Below are 22,606 nucleotides of genomic sequence, written 5' to 3' on the forward strand. Positions count from 1 at the left end.
AGAGGAAGTAGTGAGTGTGATAGAGAAAGAGTCCCGTGGTTGGTCTCTTTTAGCTTTTCTTACTCTTCCCAAAGTTGCTGATGCCAACACTTTTACTATTGACATAAATGGAGAGGGAGAGTTGTGGGCTGATTACACAATCAGAAAACATGTGATCCAGTCGATTATATATATATTTTTTTTTTCACTTGCAGGAAATCAAACAGCAAGAATGGTGAAACTCATTGCAACATTTAAAGGATGTGGAGGGGGGGGGGGGGGGGGGGGGACACATTAAATAACAAGTTAATACCAGTAGTTCTATTGGACTCTCAAAGATACATTTACACTTTTGCACTTACTGCAGTATAACATCCCACATTGATATTTCTGCCACCTGCACAATAGCTGCTCTTCTGTATTTTCTTTCTTATTGCACTGCTGTATCTTGAGGTGAGTATTTAAGTTTAATCCAGTGTAACAATACTACTCTCTGGCCATTGCAGGGTTTATTAATAGACATATGTGCTAGACGGGGGATGTGTATATTTGGAGTCTCGTACCATAAAGATCAAATCAATCTTGTGTAGAAAGGTGAAATAATGCCAGTATTGTTGTCTGTCCATCTATAATGACTCTAGATTGTGATCAGAAAGAAGTCATGGGTTCGTGTTTTCAGGTCAGAGCTTCACATTCTGACATATATGTAGTATGATGACGGTGTTAACGCAGGGTCAGTGGTTTTAGGAAGTGTTCGAGGCTTGCACGCCACTGCTGTGTGCTTGCGGGGTGTCTTGTGATGATGATGATGATTGCAGATTTCCATAGGTCCTCATCTCGTATGAGTTGGATTATTGTTAGCCCTCCTCCGGTGACTAACATCTCTGCCTTTGGCGGCGTCGAACCTTCATCCTCCATCATCTTGTGGACACTACAAACACACAAAGACAACATTTCAAGACATTTCGAGGCTCCACAACAAAAGGCCCCTTTGGCTGCCATCAGCATACAACATCAACATGGGGCGAATCTTCACTATGACGACCTGATTTCTGTTTCTATCATGGGACAGATTCACTACACTGATATTTGATCCCAGGCCCACAGTTCAGATCATCTCATGACTCTAAAGCTATGTTTCCTTCTCGTGAGATGTGCGCAGCATCACGAAAAGTCATGAGGAACTGTAGCATCCTTTTACGACACGTCATTGAATGATACGTCAGATCAATGATGTTTTGTCATACGGACCCAAAAGAAAAGTTATTTTCTTTCATTTTCCCATGATCTTTTGGTTAAACTTGGCCCGGCCAGCCCTCGCAGCTTCCACATCTGGAATATGTCTTGCAGTTTTTGAGGCCCAAACTCAAGGCTCCGCAGGGAATTGCTTAACCGTTTTTCTCTGCTGCAGTGATTGAGAAAGGAAAACACTGAGGAGGGGAAAGAAGGAGGGCACAGAGGAGGAAGGAAGTGCTTGTCTATATAAAGCTGCAGCGCTGGAGCACACAGGTTGTAGTTTGTAGGAGCAGTTTGGACGGATCATCACTGAACTGTGAGTACAAGTTCGCAAAGCATGGAGTTTTTTTTATTTTGTGAGAACACAAGTAGGTTATTCTGACTTTTTTTTTTTTTTTAATTACGTCTTTGTGTCTTATGATCAGTAAGTTTCCTAGTAAATCTCACTTCACTTTTGCTCTCTGTTCATCGTCTGTGTGTCTTTGGAAGTGGAGTGACCTGTTGAACTAGATTTGGTCATGGTGTTTTGAGCCCTCATTGAGTTGCGGCTGGTATCTCCTAACGTCATGACTTCTCCTTTCACTGTGACGTGACATACATGATTAATTCCTCATTCAAAAAAGCGACTTAACTCATTTTACAGGTGCGGGTATCAGAGGTATCAGAGGTATCAGAGGTACCAAAGAACCAAACGCATTTGTTATTCCTTTTTCTTTTCTTTTTGGCAGGTACAGGCACTGTGGCAGCGTGAGTGTGTGTGTGTGTGTGTGTGTGTGTGTGTGTGTGGGTTTGACTCTTAGTGTTTGTGAATTTTCTGTTTGTGTGCGAGTGTGAGCGCGTGTGTCCATACCCATGACCATGTCGGTGAAGCGCTACCTCACCTTTGCCACGGGCCTGCTGGAGTGCCTGTGCTTTGCTGGAGCAGTCTTCGGGTGGGCTTCGCTTGTCTTTGTGCTCAAAGAGGACGGGTACTTCAGCTCGCTGTGTGTCAATACCACCGGGGTCAACGCAACACACACCTTAGGTCAGTTCTCCCGGCTGTGATTCTAAGTTGCAGAAAGTCCATCACTGTTAGCCTGAAAAATACCGAATAAATGAAGATATTTAACCTAAGTAAAAGACATCTCATACTTGTGGTAGACCTATTTCTCCACTCTGGCTCTGGTTTTTGTGTCTGCAGATTGCAGCAGACAAGATGAGAAATTCTCACTCATTTTCACCATCGCCTCATTTATGAATAACTTCATGACGATGCCCAACGGTTTCCTCTTCGACCGGTACGGCACTACAGTGGCTCGTCTTATTGGCATGTAAGTCCAACACCCAAACTCATCAAAATTATTTTAAAAAGTGTGGTTTTATTCCCTGTCAAAACCTGTGATGATCGGCATATCAGATGTGTGTATGATTTCAAATCCAACACTTTAATGGTATTGACACAATTCCTGTGTCATAATATGAAAGGACATACTAAAAATATAGCATCAGGAAGTTGTTTATTGATTAATGAATCATGATAAAAGGTACAACATGACCTTTACCTCATGGCTGTGATTAATGTGCACCATAACAGCAGACATGGGTCCTCATGTACCCTCTATTTCTCAGCCTTTATCTAAATCTAAATATGTTATTGCTTTCATGTGTAACGCTGGGAGAAAGGTTAGTTTAACCACATTTGAACCTTGTTTCAAGTGTGTTTCCTCTTAGTATTATTTATGATATTTCAAGTAACTCTTACACAATAAACTCAAAAATCGAGACGTATAGTCAGTTATTAAATTATAAGCCCTAATTCTCATATATCGTTGTCCCTCTGTGAGTAATGATGATAGTTATAGCTTTCACAATGATCTAAGTTGCACATTCTTGATTTAGACATTGGATAGTTTAATGATACTTTAAGGAGAGTTTGATTTTGACATTTCTAATTGGTAAGGTTCAGTTTACTCCCGAATTCTGATGCGTTGTACACATTTTGTCCATAACAGTTGTTTTCATTTGCCTAAAGCTTAATGTTTATTATGCTGCAGCAAGAGAAAACTGAGGACCCTTCAATGTACAGTGCTATCTTTACAAAAACAAACAAATATCAACGGCAGACAAAAAGCTCTCTGTCATCATCATCATCATTTCCTACACTGCTGTGACTATGTCTGTGGCCTCTGAGCTAATATTTGTGTTATATATGTGTGTCTCTATGATATTCATCTCCAAAGAAATGTGTTTATTTCCAGTAACAGCTGTGATGTGGGGTAGGGTGTTAACCCGCAGACGTTGGTTTTCTGCTTCGTGAGATGTTGCCATAAATGAGGATGTCCATACATGCTTATTTCTTTTCTCTGATAATATGTGCAGCACCATGAAATCTGTATGAGATAACACACTTTTTATTTGTACGTAAAGCTCAAAACAATACATTTTCATTAAACATAACAAGTGTTATATTTCAACATCACGCATTTTTACCGTGTTCCACTTGCGTCTCATAAAATCTTTTTCACTTTTTCAGCCCTTCTCACAAACTCAAGTTTATGAATATAACAAGGAGGCTGAATACTTTACCGCCAAATTTTACAATCCAGCAGGACAGAAGTTTTCTCAGAGGGATAGTTTTTCTGGGGGGATGTCAGCCGCTAATCAAAACATTACATTCACTTATAATTGAAAAAGCTCAATCCACTGGAACATTTGCGAGTTCATTGGTCTATCAACGGATGTTTCAGAATCTTTTCCTTAAAGAAGCTATATTTTGAGATTTTTCCACTATCAGGTCATTTCCAGCAGGGAGATATGCCATACTACCATCTAACACGCTCTTTGAAGGCACCACACTCTGACAACAATAACAGTAATTTTACCTCACACAGCAGGGCACTAACTGTTCAACGATCACTCCCTTTCTTTAAACATAGTTCAGATCCAAACTAATGTATTAAATAAACAAAGGCCACAAAGTTAATAAGCAGCAGATTCAGCTCCAACAGTCTGACGGGGAAAAGACGTGTTTTTGTGAAATATTTCAACACAGCTCCATGTTGGAAAAGGTGATATATGACATGATGAATATTTTCCTTTAACATTGCATATGCTGAAACTGCTGTATTTTTTTTTTAATGTTTCGGTTTTTTATTGATCATGTCCACAACTATGTTTTCTTCACTTCAGAAAATTGCATCCAACATTTACAAAATCATGGAACAGAAATAGAATTAAGCACAATCAGTTGTGTTTTATCGGCGTCTCTAAAAAAAATGCAAACTAAGAAAATAAAGAAACCTTTCCTGTTGCGACAGCTGTTTTGCGGGCACAACATATAGCCATTGCAGGTAACACACGACGGGATAACAAGTATTATGCTTAACTGGGCCGCAATGATCCCCTGCACCCTGCACTGGCACTGCTGCAGCCAAATGATGCAGCAAACAAACAAACAAGAGGGGTGATTAAAGTACCCCACCTACTTTGCCTGTGACTTGTCCAAACAGCTGCTCAATTTGTTTAAACATTTTTAAACTTTGCCAGACGGGCAGCGAAAGGTGGTGCATTAAAGGTGACATGAAACTCAACTGGAAAAAATTTCTGAAAAAATGATGGAACCAAAGTTCGATCACATTTTGAACTGTGCGATACATCCCACTGGAGAGAGAAATGTGAATAGATATGTAGGTCAGGACCATTACTCACCAGAGGGTGGAGGAATGTCAGTAAAAGAAAAGAAGTATGAGCTTTTTCTTCAACAGATGTTCAGACTTCATGACTAAGCCGTCCTCCCTCTCTCCTCACAGTTAATATCGCTCATATATTAAAACACCACATACACACTGTACCTGTCTTGTTTATCTAAATCCACAATAACAAACTGGCATTAGGAACATCCATGTGTTTCCACTAAAGAGCCAAGGAATATGAATAGTTGGCAAGTGAAGTTCAAGATGCTTAAGAAAAGCCAAGAGAGGAAATTAAAGTCGGCCAGAAGTTCTCCAAACAGAACCAGACACCGATCTGGAGATTAGCAAGTCTTTGATGGGATTCCACTCTATTAAGACTCACATTTTTCTTCTATCTATTTAAATATACAGAGAGAGCGGGATGTCTACATAACTTGATTATTAAATTTGATCTGATTCAGTTTCAAATTCAAACAGAATGTGATTCAAACCACTGAAGAAAATTAGATGAGTTTTCTGTTGTTCTGTGCCTCTTTCAACACTTTTCTTCCCGACCAACAGATTTCTTTACACAATCGGTACCTTGATGGTGGCCTTCTCAAGTTCAGGTGAACAAACTTTAATTCCTTCCAATCTTTTTAGACTTTTGGTGTCTCTAAGTTTTACAAGATGAACACGTTGCAAAGATGACTTCTTCCTCTTGTTTCGCCCCTCAGCTATTCCAAACCTGCTCTTCCCAGCCATGTGCTCCTTGGCTATGGGGGGCATTTTCCTCCTGATCACCAACATGCAGGTAATAAATAACTCAGATACTCCTCAAAGTATGAGCATGCAGCTGGTATTTAATCTGATTAGATGGACCATATGTGATTAAAACTACAACCGGAACAGGAAAGTTTCATTCCTAAAACACATAAGAAACAACAAATAATTTTTTTTAAATAGAGATTTGAACAATTTGAAATAATGATAAGTCATAAACCCCAATTTACTCCAGCGAGTGCATATTATCACACTTAATGACAGCAGTTACATCGAGACAAGATTTTAAAGACAAGATTTTAAGGAAAGCCCTGCACAGTAAACACATTTTAATCCCTGTTTGTTTGAACTAATTCAAATGGAGTTTTTTTCCCCTGAAGGTTGGAAACTTATTTGGCTCACATCGATCCACCATCATCACCCTTTATAACGGGGCCTTTGATTCTTCCTCAGCCCTCTTCCTCATCATGAAGGTGACTCACATACACATATTTACACATTTATAAAACCAACAGGATGTATTGATTGCATGCCATCTCTTAACGATTACGCCACACCCTGTGCAGCTGGTTCACGAGTCTGGTGTCTCTCTTCGCGCCGCCTTCCTCTTCCTGTCCGCCTGCAGCGTCATTCATGTGCTCAGGACTTTCTTCTTGCTGCCAAGGAAATTCATACCTTACCCAGTGCCTGATCACTACACCTACGGGTAAGGATCGCCAAACAGACATCAACACGCAACTGTTGAAAACTTTAAGGAGTCACAGTATTTAATTCTGGCAGGAAATTCGTATTCACCTTAAAATCACCAGTTTACTTATATTAGCATCATTCAAGAACTGTGTGAAAAATGTAAACACGCAAACAAACCAATATCCCTACAGGCACAGGGAGAACATGCAAATTCAACACAGAAAGGATTAAGTGCCCCACAGGTTCAGACCAATAACCTTCCGGCTGCTGAGCAACAATTAAAACTAAGAAAGTGGCTTTATCAGATAAATACTTAAGGAAATAGGAATAATTTGATGGAACTGTTGAATCCTCAATAGAAATTAACTATTGAAATATACAGAAATGAGAATTAAGCTATGTCCTTCAAACATGAACACATCTGTCATCTAATCTCTCTTGTGCTGAGATGACCATGTTCTTAACTATGTTCAATCACACCTCCCTAAAGTCTCCCTTCATTTCCTCTTCTGATTATTGAGCTTGGATTTCAAAAGCTAATTTATAAAGTAGACGCTCAACACGTACATACACAGAAAATAGGTTCCTAGATCTTGTCGGTATCTGGCTGACCTCACTGTGATCTTTAACTGTCAGAATAAACTGCAGTAAATCAGAGGCTTTGAGCTCGGGGGTGTCAGCCGGACAGCCGGCGATAGAGGAAACACCCCTCAACAAGGACTCACCGGTGAAACAAGGTTTGTGCTTTCATACATACAATATGAGAGTTTAGGGAAAAAAAAAAAATAATAGTTTCCTGCATTTTTGTCATTGTATAATTTTTACTCTCCTGTTTATTTCGTTCTCCTGTCTTCGTCTCCCTCAGAGAAGAGTTTCCGCGAGTGTTTGCTCTCCAGGTTCTTTGTGTTTCACCTGCTTTGGTTGTCAGTGATGCAGCTCAGGCATTACCTGTTCATCGGCACCCTCAACCCCATGCTGCAGAGGCTGACAGGCGGCGAGGCCTCACTGGGTAAACACACAGAGACGCTAAACGCATGCTTTGCAAACACTTTCTTGTCGGGAGAATCTTTAACCATCCTCCCCATTAGCAAGGCCAGTTTAACAAACACTCACTGCATTTGTTCCTGCACCTCCCCTGTCTTCTTGAATAAAAAGAACATTTAACAGCAACCAGCTGCTTTGAAAGCAGCAAATAGTAAAAAGATAATCTAAAACAAAGCCTTTGTTTCTGTTTTAACTCTGTTTGAATACTTTGTGGTTGCAGTGAGTCAGTACATCAATGCCTTTGCCATCACCCAGCTGTGTGGAGTGCTGTGCGCTCCCTGGAACGGCCTCATCATGGACCGACTCAAGGGCAAACCTCGAGCTGCAGGTAACATGACTCATATTCAGAAATCTCAATCAGGTTACAGCGGTGGCGTTTGAATTTTTTTGTTTGTTCCTGGAAGAACTAGATTGTGGGTTTTTTTTCTGCATGACTTCATATATGTGTGTTTGCAGGGGAAACAGAACAGGAGGCAGACTTGCGGGCCTCGGTGCTTTCCCTCTTCCTGACAGCGCTGCAGTGTGTCCTGTTCTCCCTTTGTGCCACCACCCCCTACCTGCCCCTCCAGTACCTCACCTTCATCCTGCAGGTGCTTAACCGCTCCTTCCTCTACGGTGGGAATGCAGCCTTCATCAGTTTGGCGTGAGTATCAAACACATTCAAGTGTTTTCATCTGCAAAGATGAAACTTGAGAGACCGCAACTTGATCAATATTTTATGTTATTCTGATTTAATTCTTTCTGATTGAGTCATTTTATTGTCCGGTTTACATGAAACACTGAGATCAGATCGACGTGCAGGTTTATATGCATCAAGAAAATCATCCAAATCAGCCAGCTGATCTGTCCCACGATGCTTGGCTCTGTGACGTTGGCTGTTTTCGACGTGTGCACATGATTCCACATCCAAGTTTACCTGGAAGCTTTACCAGAACTGAAGATGGATTTGCTGTCAAGACTAATCAAGCTTGTCGTGTGTTTACATGAAATAATTGTAATCAGCACTTTATCAGATTACTCTAGGTCCCTGTCGCCACATCAATATTTATTGAACTACAGTGCCAAATACTGATGTTTGATATTTCGGGACAGATTTCATAAAGATCTTAACTCACATTAGGTTTTAAGTTCAGTCATGCCCATCAGCCAGAATACACCGTGATGTAGCAGCTGCCTTGTAAACTAGAAAAGGGAGTAGGAGCCAACTAAAATAGAAATTAATTTTAGAACTAAATAAATTACTAAGATTCATTTCAAATGAATGCATTGTGTTTATTATAATGGCCCAAACGTCCTCATCACTTCATCTCTTTTTCTGTATCCAGGTTCCCTTCCTGCCACTTTGGGAAACTCTATGGTATGGTCATGGGGTTGTCAGCAGTGTTTTCCTTACTGCAGTATCCCTGCTTTGCGCTGGTGAAAGACGCGTTGAATGGAGATCCTTTATATGTGAGTACACGTCATCCACTACTCACACTGTGGTCCTCCTGTCATGTTCTCACTTGGATTCCTCATCGTCCTCCTTGTGTCTGCAGGTGAATGTCGGCCTGACGCTGCTCAGTCTGCTCGCCTTCATCCATCCCATCTCTGTCTACCTGCACTGTCGCCGGACTTCCAGAAACAAAGCCGTCACTGCCTCCTCATGAAGTCTGTAAAATGAAAATGATGAACTTGTCCACTGAATTTACCATCAGTCATGCCGTCACCTCTTTAGATTTTGCTCTCAGGTGCACGGTTAAGGTTCTTTTTTCCAGTGAAGAAATAGCTACTGCTATTCAATCCATATTTTCAGAGTGTGCAACAGAGAGGAGGTCACACATGGTGAAAGAGAATCATCAGCCTGCAATCTTCCCTGCAGCTGACCTTCGCTCTGGCTCATCATCAGCTTTCAGCTCCTCTTCCTCCGTTAAAGAAATGCCTCTGTGCCTGAAATCCAGTGACTCATCAGCCACTTGGAGGATATTCCTCCTCCTCAGCTTGAGAATCTAGTCTGGCAGCATTTGGCTCAACCTGAGCACACATAATACTCTTGCTTATCTCTGTGTTCGTCCTGCTGCTTCCCTCAGCAGTGGAATCATCAGTAAATGTGTCATTTCCTCATTTACATGTTCAAGTCATCCCTGAGCCAACACATGAGGTGTTTTGCTCTTGGGTGTTTCTACTTCACCACATGGTCCTCTTTAGGTAATTTTGATGACGGTTCTCTGCTTCTGGTGCTTGTGGTGAACTTTTGAGATTCCCATGGAGATGTCATGAAGTCTTCTCTTGAACGCCTTCGTCTTGGTGAGCACGTTTTTCTTCATCACGCAAAACTGTGCTCCTCCAGAGACACGTTTAGTTTGCAAATGTGCTTTAAATCATGTTCAAGTTGCCAAATCAACTACCTCTACCTTTTTCAATGACTTATTTTATTGTTTATGATGATATCTTTTATTTCCACAGTCACATCAGCATTCTTTATAACAGCACAAGTGTCAACTCTCAGCTTCAAAATAAACGTGTTGTTTTAGACACAGAAGAAATAGGTCAAACCTCTCACACACTTGTGTTTTTACTGATATAAAGCTACTTGAACATGCTCAGACCTGAGACATTAGAGTGCATTGTTTTATTTCAATATGAGTGAAATTAAGGACAAAATCAAAGAACAGAGCATAAAATGTAGAACTCTGCAGAAATGCAGAGTGGCATTTTGTCTTGAAAGAGGAATTGGGATTTATTTCAACAAATGCTGGTTGGATAAAAAACAGGAAATCAAATGAAAAAGCCATTGTAGTAGAGAGTAAAACAATATTAGTTTTGCTGAAGCATAAAATTTGCAATTAAACATTTTAACTATAACTAAGACAATTAAATGTATTGATGTAATGCAGAATATATAAAATACAGCGCTATTTGAAAAAGCCATTTATAGCTAATGATTCAGTGTAATCTTTTTTTATGAATAATTCAGCAGAAGATGACCTGCACTCACAAAAGGGAGGCTATATTGCAAAAATGTAAGATCTGGGCTAAATTGTCTATTGTCTGACATAGTAAACTGAGTTCAAACAGTATAAACAAATTACCTGCTATACTGAATAACTCTTCATATGAACTTAAAACTATCTATGAATATGTCATTATGATCATTTATATGTTTGTTTTCACTCTATGATCTTTTTTACTTGTGTCATCTGCTTTAATTGTCAGCTGCATTAACTATGATGTATCATATGTACCCTGCAGTCAACTGATGAACATATCCATCCAATTTTGCTCTTTATATGACATGTAATCATGGTTAGCTGCAATTTAAGGTTAAGGATGCTGAAAATGTATATCAATGCAGACCTCCACCACAGTGAGGTGTGGTGGAGACCACACAAGGTGGGAACTTCTGGCATCACATTCGGATGTATCCTTACCAACTTGTCAGTGGAGCCTTTCTGTGAGTCTTGATATCTGTCACTGTTCAATAGGAGTCAACCAGAGGAAACACACCTCTGCCCTCTACTGGATTTGAACAGGACCGGTCAGAGAGCAACCTTTCCATCAAACACAAGGCTCAGGTGTCTTTCGAGTCATGAGGGTGTTCAAATGTACTGTAACATAACTAATATGCAAAAAATCATGAAGGGAATTTATTTTTATTTTGAGAACAGTTGGTTTGTGTTACTGAGTACTGCAAAATAAATGAATGCTTGTATATGTTTAGTTAATCCACAGTGCTCAACCAAATGTCATTTTGCTTTTGATATTAGCTACAGCAGTTTTCTTAAAAAGGGAATTGATGATGCTGTGCTTCTCTTGGACTGTCAAAATATATTTTGTTAGTTTTCAGCTCCTGTGATGCAATGACATTCAGATTTCTGGTTGCAGGTGATATTGAAAGTGAAACAAAGATACATGATTTGTGTTCAGATAATGTGTCATTTATATACATGCCGGCAACTGTAATGAAAACACCAATAAAGTGCTCACTTAAAGCTTAGCTACAACAGTGTTTTTCAATGAGTCCTTGGAATCTCCTGATTGATGAGTGAATTTATCAGGATGTGTGAGGTGTAATGTACAAAATACCAGATGAATACCATAAATGGTTTAGCATTTTAACCAGCCATTATATAACTAACAGAAGGTAAAGGAGAAGCTCTTTGCTTGTGAATTAATACCATCCTCCCAAAGTCCAAATAATTAATAAAAGGTTATGTGGAACTTGTGATGCACTTTGTTGTCTCACAGGAAGAAAACTCAGGTTTGATTTCAGACTAGCCCTTTATTCAGGTCCACAGGTTTTGGAGATGTGACCAGTTTTGTTCATCAACAATCTTCTCATCAGTACATTCTATTGATGATTCTGTAATTCAGCAGCGAAGGCGAGCAGATGTGTGTGGGTGTGTGTGGTTGTCCAAAAGAAACAAACCATTTACCGAGTATCACTTGGGTTCAGCAACACTGTGCATCACAGTATTTACTAAATGTGCCACAATGCAAGGTGTACTTTGGGATACCGCAGCATTTCTCATGCAAATGTGCAAGTTTAACTGAATATACGCAAACTTCAGGTTTTACACAGTAAAAGATAAGTTACACTCTCATATAACAGTGTACACAGTTTGAGTACTCATGAATACACTCATGTTGCATTCCCCTGAGCAACAAGCAAGTTGTAAAGGTGTCACTTCACCTTTTCAGGTTGGGGATGTCTGGTTTTACTCAACATGGCACCTAAAAAGTTGAAGTGAAATTGAAGACATACTTGTCCCACCCACAAATAACATTTTCATCATAAATTTGCTTTTACTCACTGGCAACAATTACGACCCATCCACTCGCCAATTCGGTGAATCAGATTTGCCATTTGTAACTATGAAGCGTTATGGCAGCAGTTATAAGGTATGCAAATATTCTAACAACAGGAAACAGCCAAGGAGCAGATAGATGTGCATAAATGCACCTCCTGCGCTTCATTTTAATCCCTCTTGGTTGATATATGTGATGACTGACTTGTTTGTTTCTGGACTTTAACAGCAGCAGTAGAGCATCAAAGTGATCGTGTTTCAGGATTGTTATTATCATTTTAAAACTAGCAACCACGAGCAAATCTAACCTTACCAGCTAGTAGCTATCTCAACCTGCATTAAACTAGTATCTTCCTGATCCTTTGCTGTACAATACATTTTTTTTCTTACAGGATGAATAACAAATTTCATTAAATAAATAGGCTTACATGCATGATTCTGGTGTTTGATAAATGATTTAAATCATGTATGGATGTATGGTGACAAGGTCCTGCAGTCCTGAACCTATGGATGTTTGATTCAAACAAAACCAAGATTTTATGTATAAAGTTCAAGTCTGCAGAACTTCAGAGCAGCCTTGGATTACATTCTAACTTCTTCGTTCACACTGCTACTGGTGATACTGGACAGCATCTGCCATGTTATTCCTGGAAGTGATGGAGAGACTTTACATGAGGGAGAAGAGAGTGGGGAAGAGAAAAAAAAAATCTCAGACACCTGAATTAACAGGGACACACCCCCACAACACCTGCTCTGCCCTAACTCTCACACACACTCTCAGCCCAGAAATAACTTGAACTTCAACTCCAAGTCTATTGCATCAAAAAGTCGAGGTTGTGTTTGTGCGAGTGCGTATGCATGCATGCACATGAGTGTATGTGCGTCTGAGTGGCGAACATGTCCATTATCTGAGTCATCGATGATCACAGGGTCCGTATCTCACAAATTTCAAAACAGACAGACTTGCATAACTGTCTGACAGAATGTGATGTCCAAAGAAGGGTTAGTTAGAAACAAGCAATGTTGTTAGTGAGGTTATTTGCTATATCCTTGTGTGTTGCAGTGGATGAGTTTTTGACACACCCGCTTCCTCAAACTGTCAACTGTTCCCTTCCACTAGCGCAACGACGGGAGGAAAGAGATGTGATGCAAAAATAAGCTCTGCACCGTTTTGAGTTGCACAGCACGCTCATATGCCATATCAGAATCACTTTTATTTGTAATATTTCTACCTTTTAATTTATTGTTGAAGTTACATTCATATGTGCCATTTTATTGAGTTTATGCACCCACATTACACTTTTGTGACCTTTCAGGGCCCCGAATAGGCGGGAATGTAAATCAGTTGTAAACATGATTTGCTTCGACCGAAGCGTCTCTTCTGACACTTAAAGTAAATATCAAATGATTCATTATCTTGCAAACAAAGTCTTGTGAGATCGTAGCTGTCGCAAATGACTCCCACATTTTGTCTGATTCATACGATTCCATCAGCGCCATCCTGCCCAGAGTTTAAAAAATATATGTATAAATATACATATAGCATTGTAAACCCTAAGAACTTAGTTCAGCTCACATCATTCAAAATTTTGAAGATTAGAACTTACCTTGTTTGAAAAGAAACGTTGAAAGAATAGTAGTTTTAAGCTGTCAATGTGTACACATGTTGCCAGCCAGATGAATACGTCTTCATTTTCTTCAGGAAGTACACGGGTCTTGATCATGATGCACAACATTAAGGTGATGTGGACAAAACAAATCAGCAAAGTTTCTGGACCTCAACACCACAACTAAAAGAGAATGCTTGCACCTGCCCTAACCTTTGGATTTTATGATTAAAATCACTTTCTTTCTTCCCCCATAACGGGGCCTTGTAACCAGGATCCCACATTATCAGTGACTCCTGCACCACAGCCCCTCAAAGCCTCTTCGAACATGAACACTAATTAGTGAGCTGGCTCTCTCCCACAGATACCCAATGGTGCTGTGAATACATACATGTACAGACACACACACACACACGCGACCTTATCGGCTCCACGGTCTCCTGCAGAGGCCTGTTTGGTGAGCTGTCTGCCTCCCCCATGCAGTCAACCACGCAGCAGCCAAGAAACAGTGTGATTCCACAGGAGCAATTTATTCCCCGCACTCTGCCCACAGCTTGGGCTTACAGATGACCTTCCAAGGAGCAGGTTTTGGTGGTTATGTGATCACTTGGGAACAGATGATGTGTATCACGATGGACTTGGCCTTGACCCGTGCCATGAATGAAGCAGTCAGTCATCAGTAAACACGACCCACCCCTGCAATGACACAGTTTATTGCACATGCTCAAGACCTCTGTGTTCCGTCCCATCCAGGCTATGTCTCATTTTCTATAAGCTTTCGCTTCCGCAGCCATATAAGCATATACATATGTGACTTGCGGTTAAGTGATTCCCTCCCAGCAAAAAATGGTTTAAAAGATTTTGAAACACCTACAGGCAAATATAGGGTACCCAATTAACCTCACATGCATGTTTTTTGACTGTGGGAGGAAACCCACACAGGGAGAACATGCAAACCCCACACAGGCAGGCTGCAGGACAGTCATCAATTCATCCATCTATTTTCTCCCACTTATCCATTTCCGGGTCGCGGGGGTGGCAGTCTGAGCACTGTCACCTAGATCACGTTGCACCGATTAGGAACCTTCCTGCAGGTGGTGAGCCCACAGGAAGGTTGTGCCTGGCGTGGGACATAAACCCACTACCTTGAGATTGTGAGTCTCATGCTCTACCAACTGAGCTAGCCGGGGGGCTGTCATCAATTCATGCAGTAGATTTTGGACTTTGACTCTGAATGAGACAATTGAATCCCAAAAATGCTGATACATTTGTTTATGCACATAGTTGTGTTCACAAATCAAAAGGTATAAAAGTGGTGAGCCTCACTGTGTAGGCCTCAAAAGTTCAATGCCTTGTGACCAAATAAGAAAATGGTCATAACTCTGTGCAGTCTGCATTAAACTAGGTTGTTATTGGACCAACCAATGTGGTCCAAATTTAGCCAAAATATAACCCAACTTTGGTGGTTTAAATTGGGGTGTTATCGTCCAAAAACAGTCCAATAACAGTCCAATAACAGTCCAATAACAGTCCAATAACACCCCAATTTAAAAGATTATGTTTGGGCTAAATTGAGGGTATGACTGACCAATGAGATTCAGCTGAAAAAAACAATGTCTAATTCACGTGCGGGGTTTGGTGGGTTGGCACTGTGTTGGATTGTATTTCTTCAAACAGTGTGACTTTTATTTCAAAAACATTTTTTCGGTGACAAACGTTGCTTGAAGAACAATGTGTGTCGTCCCGCACAAAAATGTATCTGTAAAGTGTCATCTCTGCCTCACACAATTGTAATGGCCCCATATGCTGTGTGAGATCATTTCGCTCCACCGCTGGGTTTTGCTCTCATCTTCATCTGTTCTGTATTGTAGGCGACTCTCGGCTTCCTTCCAAACGAGCCTACACTGAGGCACTGTACTACAGGCTATTCTCTCTTTAATGCCAAATGAGTTTCTCCCTTCTCGTGTCCTCCTCCAACTCCCCCTGGGAGCGCATGTGCCACGGCGGAACCGCACACTTCTAATAAGGAGTAGTCATCTAATGAATATGATATGGGTTGTTGTCAACACTTTTACTCCCACATTGTGCTTTGTCTTAGATGATGAATAGAGAAGATCTATATTCAAATAAATTAATGAGATCTTTTAAGATTTTACTAGACTTTCTTTTTTCCTCCAAGGTGAGTTTATTTGCCATAATTAATATTCCTAATGATTAAAATCGAAATTATTTCGTTGACACATTGACAAACAGTAGGCTGTTATTACATTGAGAATAAAACACGCCCCGCCAGTGCCTTTCTAGTCCCTTCCTCCGGAGACTCCCCCCTCCTCCCGGGCTGACGCACAGAGGATGCTCCGCTGCCCACGGCCGTGGGCGAGCTCCGGCCGCGGGTATAAACACTTTCCCGGGAATCCTTCTCGTCACTGCTCGAAGCCGCAGCGACTCGGACACCAGAGCTGAAGCCCAGCGGAGATAGCAGCAAGCAGGCACCTCCACGCCGCGCAGGCTAACTCGCTTTCGGCTTTGGATCGAGATGTTGACTCGCAGCACCATGAGGGTCTCAGGCGCCCACAAGTTTAAGAGTAAGTTGCACATTTTTTTGCATTTTTAATTTTTTTTTAAAACTTGTGAATAAGAAATATCGCCAATTAACTGAAGTAGTTTTGCATGACTTATAACGTTTGCAAATTGTCGATGTACCTTGAAAATGCATAGTTTTTTAGTTTTTATATTTTTGCAATGGTCACATAGCAAATTCAAAATTTTAAAAATATTTTGTTATTCTGATTTTTTGTTTGCTTGTGCATGTATGATATAAAACTTTAATTCGTCCTCGTTTTTGTGATTTAACATTGTTCCGGACCGATTTGATTTATATGCTATGTATGGAATTTACATGCCTGCTGCAAGTAGAATGTTTATGTTTCAACTTTTTTTTTAGAAGTGCAAATATTCAACAAGTTAAATTCAACCTTAAGCATCACTTGATAGTGTTGATGGTTTCAATTTTTCGAAACCTGCTGATAAAATTCTATGCAAAAACTTCCTTTACGCACGGAAAGACAGAAGCGCGACTTTTACGCGTAAACATTTGTCACCATCTCACGTCACCATTTCAACCATGTAATACTCAGCGAAGCTTGTTGGTGATCTGAAGAGGCTCGTATCAAGCTGAGTCCGGCTCGCCTAATAGTTCAACTTGTTAAAAGGTCAAGGGGTGAGACGCTGGAAAATCTTGCGCACGTTGCATGAATGGGAACTTCGTTATATATTAACGCATGTACTTTTCCTGCGATGGACACTTTTGTGCAAGGATATCCGAGCTGTGCCAAGAAGCTGCGAAATTATTTACAATAACTGAAACTGATCTGGGTCTGGTTACCGGCTTTACGCGTGCCTTCTGCACGATTAAGTTCTTGGGGGAACATCCTCGAGGCACATGCAGTCTGAGAACAAGGTTAATGCAATGCAGGGAACCACGACAACATGCAGGTTTTAGTCTTTTTAAAATTCTAACTGCCTATTGATGGTGATTTAATTTGATTCTTTTTTCCCCCCAATTGTTGAAATTCAAAGTTATGTAACTATGTAACAAAAGACACGGATGCCTACCATGTAAAATGATCAGGTGGCTATGAATAGGTGAATGATTTTTGTAATGCAATCTGGTGAATTATAAATGAAGTTGGGAGTTCTGGAAGCCATCAACAAGTCATGGGTGAGAGGACAGCAGTGCTAAAAAGAATCACTGACAACAGCTACAAGATTGACTGACAAGCAGAGAAGACAAGCAGGTTCCCAAAGCTGAAATCCACCTCTTTCTTTGTCTGTTCCTCATTTTCCCAAACAATATGCAGGACCGGCAGCAATCCCCCCCGCTGCTAATCAGACTCTAAATTGTGCACCCATTTTCTAGGGATATGTATAATGCTTTTCTTTCTCTTGCCTTTCCTCCAGGCGGACTGACTTTGTGGCTGGTTCTATGGCTGGTGGTGGTGAAGCCGGGCGGGGTGACAGCATGCCCTAAGCTGTGCGTGTGTTACCCCACGCCCATGACAGTCAGCTGCCAGTCCCAGAACCTCACCATAGTGCCGGCCGGCGTGCCCTATGACTCTCAACGTGTTTTCCTGCAGAACAACCGCATCACCGAGCTTCGCGCAGACTCTTTTGGCTTTGAGACTCAGGTGAGAAAAGTGGGAGTGAACTGTATTCCTATACTGTATCGCTCTGTGTTTGTCTTTATTCTTGACCCACTGAATCCTTTTGCAGGTGCTTTGGCTTTATGGCAACAACATCACATGGATAGAGGCTGGAGCTTTCAGTAACCTCAGGGTACTGGAGGAGCTTGATCTGGGTGACAACCCCTCACTGCGGCACCTGGAAGGTGGAGCTTTCAGGGGATTGGAGAAGTTGCAGAGCCTGCACATGCATCGCTGCAGGCTGGCCACTCTCCCCCATGATATCTTCCACAAGCTGTACAGCCTACAGTTTCTCTACCTGCAGGTAAGCTCAAGGCACACACAGTCTATCTACAACACACACAAGACATGCACAGGACACACAAAGATTGATGGATGGTCATAGTCATAATGCTTGCGGGAGCACACATTGTTTTTGCAGGGCAAATTTTTTTTTAACATTAGTCAGTTTCAAATGCCCACATGGAGGCAGCACACCCACGCATGGATGCCTCCATACAGCATGTGCAGCGTGAAGGATCGCTCACAAGTCCAGAGAGATGCACACAGCGCAGTCACTACAATGCAAAACTAAACGAGACAACTATTGAAACAAATCACAAATCATTTAGAAGCAAAGCATTTAACCAAGCTGCACAATTTACAGATCTGAATAATCTCAACACAAACTGTTGCATTTATGCAAATAAGCAAATTTCAATAGTTCACAAAACACAGAGTGATCAGCTAAGTTAATGCCAATCCTGACTATATAATACACAAAATGAACATGTGCCCACACAGTTCCTTTCAGTTTCCAGCTCAGAGCCAAATTACACATGTAAGCTCTCAACTTGATTACATAAAACCTTTGAAATGCATCACTGACGATCCTACTATACCCAATTTGATGAAACTTTTATGCTTTAATTTTACTAAAAATGTTTGGAAGATAATCTTTTAAATGGTAAACACCATGTATGAATCAGCAGAGTAGTTGTGAACTGAGAAGGAGAGATAAACCATAATACAGCAGAATTAAGATTTGTGTTAGTCTTGCTGTATTTTTTTCTTTGGTTCTGTATTATCAAACAATAATACACTTAAAAACACTTCAGAAAAATTACTTGCAGAGATGTCACATGCATATTGTGTTACTGTTTTTGCCAAAGTTGTTGTTTTTCTTGGATGCTGTCAGTTGTTGGCAGCTGTGTCTTTGAAAGCAACTCCGTTCCAATCAGAAATCAAATCCCTGCCAAGATGCCTTAGCCTGAAATGAAAGAAAACACATCCCACATTCAGTGAGCCTCCGAACAATTCAGGTCACTTAATACTTCACTGCATCCAAACAGGAAATTTCCCAAATATACATAAATGGTAACTTCAGAAGAAGTGAGGGGCTCTTTTTTACACAACCAACTGATTGCAGTAATAAGGTTAACTAAGCCCGCCTGAGAGAAATTATGCATTCCACATGTAATTAGGAGCATCATTTCAGAGATATGTTTCTTGAAGTCCTACTTTTTAACATTTACACCTGAAGCCAACATTTTCACTTTCCCTTAATGCTTCTTCACGGCACTTAATTGTATTGTGTTCTGACTTTGCTGCAGGAAAATCAACTCCACTTTCTGCACGATGACCTGTTCTCAGATCTGGTCAACCTCACCCACCTCTTTTTGCACGGAAACCGAATCCGTGCCCTTTCTGAGAATGCGTTCAGAGGCCTGGTCAACTTGGACCGCCTCCTTCTCCATGACAACCGCATTAGGCAGGTGAACCGCCGAGCCTTCCGTGACCTGGGTCGACTCACCATCCTTTACCTGTTCAATAACACCCTGGCTGAGCTCCCAGGCCAGGCCATGAGAGATGCCCAGGGCATTCAGTTCCTGCGCCTCAATGCAAACCCCTGGTCCTGTGGCTGTGAGGCTCGTCCCCTCTGGGAGTGGTTCCGCGAGGCCCGCATCTCCTCCTCTGAGCTCATGTGCTCCTCCCCTTCCCAGCGTCGGGGCCAGGACCTTCGATTCTTGCGTGAGATGGACTTCGCTCTATGCCCTATGCCTGACCCTGGCTCATTGGCTGGATCCACCACGACCACCTTCAGCACCAAGACCCGCTGGTGGTTCTCTAAACACAAAGCTGCATCTTCCTCCAAAGCTTCTTACCAGAAGAGTTCGGAGACCGTGAAGGCTTTCCCTTCCTCTGCTGTCAAGCCCCAGTACCTCCCCAAAACCCCCATCGAAACGATCCCCGTCAAGTATGAGTTGTCAGCGGATGAGGCCGCACTCCCCAAGCTGGACCAGGAAGAATACTGGGCCAACTATGGGAACGAAGACTCCTCTATCCGCTGCTATGAGTCGGATTGTGCTTCGAACTACGACAACCCAGCTTTCCCCTCGTCCTCCTCTTTAACCATCACTCCATCCACTCTCCACCTACTCTCCCTCTCCATTGTCATATTTTCCCTGCACTTTCTGTTTAGCTGAACTCCTTTCTCCTCTCCAGTCACATTTCTCCTCTGATTTCTTCCCCCTACTCTTTCCAACTCTAACAAATCTTGGATCATGAGTCTTTTCAGTGGCTTCCTGGATATGCAGGAGTGCAACACTGAGGCAAAGGCGCTGTTCAAAAGAGCAGCGATCAGTAGATGAGTTGAGTTTGAGCAGAATAAGGTCTTTAAAAAGCAGATGATCATTAGGGAAAACAGCTCCGGCAGTGAGTAACAAACAGAAAACTCCCAAGTAGGATCTGTTTCTGTGGCATCAAGGCTGTAAACAACGCAGGCGTTGTGAGTCATTTTCTCCACTATTTTCTTTAGAATATATATTAACTAGTACTCATCATCAAAGATACACTAAAATCATGCCTCATTATTTTTTTTTCTTTCATAATGAATCGAAAAGATGGCAATGGTAGGTAATGTCAGACTACCAGAAGAAGGGATTAGAACAAAAAAAGCAGACAAATTTTTAGATGGTCAACTTGAAGAAAATATAGGAGAAGCATAATAAAATCTGCAGGTAGGAGTGACTCTGTGCTCCGCTTCAGATGGAAAATCCAGTGATGTCGGCAAACTGCATCCTGTACATAGCACACACCATCACTGTACATACACTCACTGCATCTAGTTATTTTAACTAGTTGGATTTGTACTATATTTTTAACACAGTTTAGTAAAAAAATGACTTTGGTCATAGGATAGATACTTAAACAGTATGAAGGCAAAAAGATTACATGTGGAAACTCATTTCCTTCCCCCTGTGTGTTTACCTTTCTGGTCCATTCTCCTTTCTTTTTTATGATCACTCAGTCTGAAGAAGAAATCTTATCTTATGAATGAACTTAAATGACTACATTTATGAGAACATTTATCCTCCAGACAATCATATTTTGTGTGTCTCTGTTTTTGCTGTGTGTTTGAAACGAGTGTTGTGAGCTAAATCACCAAAGTGCCCGTATGTGTACGACTCTGAATCTGACAGAGTTAATCAGCCTGTTTAGTGTGGATGTCCAGACTGACACAGAACAGGCTATAAAGTGACACGAGGCACGAGTCCTACATTTGGGTCGCTGTTCCGTTGACTCCAGTTTCAAAACACTTAGACCTGCGTTTGCTCTACAGTCTGTGTGTGTGCTGACCTTTTTACCTCCAGTTTGACTGGAGTGAGAAATGGTGTCACTTTTATAATCATCTCAATGAAGGATGTTCCCTGACTGTACCATATGTAAACTCTGAACCCAACCCGCGTCATGAATGAGTTTCTGAAAAGAACCTGAAAGATACTGTGATGTTGTTATATTATGTATTTTTCAATGGGAAGAGTTGTGAGGTTGTTTTGTTTTTTAATAAAAAATAAAGAAACAATCAGACACAAATGACTCTGTTGTTGTTTAAGGTAATATTTACCCTCTAAACAAAAGGAGAAGCTCCAGTTTGATTAATGCGTTGGCACATAAAGAGATATGGGCTCGAGGAACATTGAGCCAACACGTTGTGAGGAGTATACCACAAATCTGACAACTGCACAGCCATTAGTTTACCACATCTTGTATTTGCATATATGACTGAATAATATTTGTATTTGGCGAATTACACTATTTTAGACTTTCACTCACTGCAAATTCAGTTGCATATAGACCAATGACCATGGCTGAATAACAGCTGTGGCTGTAGGGACGTACTGTACACACAATGACAGGAGGGAGGTGGGATTTGTTAGACATCTGACAAAGTTGTGTGCAGTGAGCGGTCCATGTGTGTGAGTGTGAGTACTGAAGGTCACCAGCCTGAAATATGTTCACTCCTCATCCTCGTCACTTTTCTTCTCATGCACAGACGGCGGCTATATTGAGCCACATTATACAGTGAAAAGGGCTGATTAAGCTGTGTGTGTGTGTGTGTGTGTGTGTGTGTGTGTGTGTGTGTGTGTGTGTGTGTGTGTGTGTGTTCAGGGGGCTTAGTAGGAGGGGGGTATGATTCAGAGACAAGATAGAATAGGGAACGCTCCAAGATGAAAATGTGACAAAGTGTCCTGGCATCACAACACCCCCTCAACAGATTAACTCCATAATAATGATTATGATGCACACATTCACGCATGTGCGTAAGGACTCGGTCACATAACCCATTAACATACAAAGACACATTCAGA

The 22,606-nt window shown here is 41.3% G+C and overlaps 2 protein-coding genes across 4 annotated transcripts; both read left to right on the forward strand.

Annotated features, from left to right (window-relative positions):
• The first annotated feature begins 1,484 nt into the window (after positions 1-1,484).
• On the forward strand, positions 1,485-11,362 carry slc43a3b (solute carrier family 43 member 3b). Of its 3 annotated transcripts, XR_013935428.1 has the most exons (14): positions 1,485-1,531; positions 1,944-2,239; positions 2,396-2,525; positions 5,448-5,494; positions 5,603-5,679; positions 6,029-6,121; positions 6,215-6,354; positions 6,975-7,075; positions 7,204-7,347; positions 7,603-7,710; positions 7,839-8,025; positions 8,708-8,831; positions 8,918-9,665; positions 10,844-11,362. XR_013935428.1 is itself a non-coding variant. In XM_080465830.1 (13 exons), exons 2-13 carry the CDS (start codon positions 2,068-2,070, stop codon positions 9,026-9,028), a joined length of 1,434 nt encoding a protein of 477 aa, XP_080321956.1. In that variant the 5' UTR covers positions 1,485-1,531; positions 1,944-2,067; the 3' UTR covers positions 9,029-11,362. The 3 variants fall into 3 exon arrangements, 2 of the variants coding, with proteins under 2 accessions (XP_080321956.1, XP_080321957.1); XM_080465830.1 differs by having other exon boundaries at positions 8,918-11,362; XM_080465831.1 differs by having other exon boundaries at positions 1,492-1,531; positions 1,950-2,239; positions 8,918-11,362.
• A 4,836-nt stretch (positions 11,363-16,198) lies between these two features.
• Positions 16,199-21,799, forward strand: rtn4rl2b (reticulon 4 receptor-like 2b). The gene is made up of 4 exons (XM_080465783.1): positions 16,199-16,358; positions 17,734-17,960; positions 18,046-18,279; positions 19,568-21,799. Exons 1-4 carry the CDS (start codon positions 16,310-16,312, stop codon positions 20,438-20,440), a joined length of 1,383 nt encoding a protein of 460 aa, XP_080321909.1. The 5' UTR covers positions 16,199-16,309; the 3' UTR covers positions 20,441-21,799.
• Positions 21,800-22,606: the final 807 nt, after the last annotated feature.

The sequence above is a fragment of the Lipophrys pholis genome (assembly GCF_963383615.2).
Source record: "Lipophrys pholis genome assembly, chromosome: 6".
NCBI classification, from domain to species: Eukaryota; Metazoa; Chordata; class Actinopteri; order Blenniiformes; family Blenniidae; genus Lipophrys; species Lipophrys pholis.

Excerpts from the sequence above, each read along its gene's own strand:
- slc43a3b (XM_080465830.1), top strand. The coding sequence starts at position 2,068 with ATGACCATGTCGGTGAAGCGCTACCTCACCTTTGCCACGGGCCTGCTG. Across the intron at positions 2,526-5,447 it reads GTGGCTCGTCTTATTGGCAT|ATTTCTTTACACAATCGGTA; the intron begins GTAAGTCCAACA and ends CCCGACCAACAG. Across the intron at positions 7,711-7,838 it reads GGGCAAACCTCGAGCTGCAG|GGGAAACAGAACAGGAGGCA; the intron begins GTAACATGACTC and ends GTGTGTTTGCAG.
- rtn4rl2b (XM_080465783.1), top strand. The coding sequence starts at position 16,310 with ATGTTGACTCGCAGCACCATGAGGGTCTCAGGCGCCCACAAGTTTAAG. Across the intron at positions 16,359-17,733 it reads AGGCGCCCACAAGTTTAAGA|GCGGACTGACTTTGTGGCTG; the intron begins GTAAGTTGCACA and ends CCTTTCCTCCAG. Across the intron at positions 18,280-19,567 it reads TACAGTTTCTCTACCTGCAG|GAAAATCAACTCCACTTTCT; the intron begins GTAAGCTCAAGG and ends ACTTTGCTGCAG.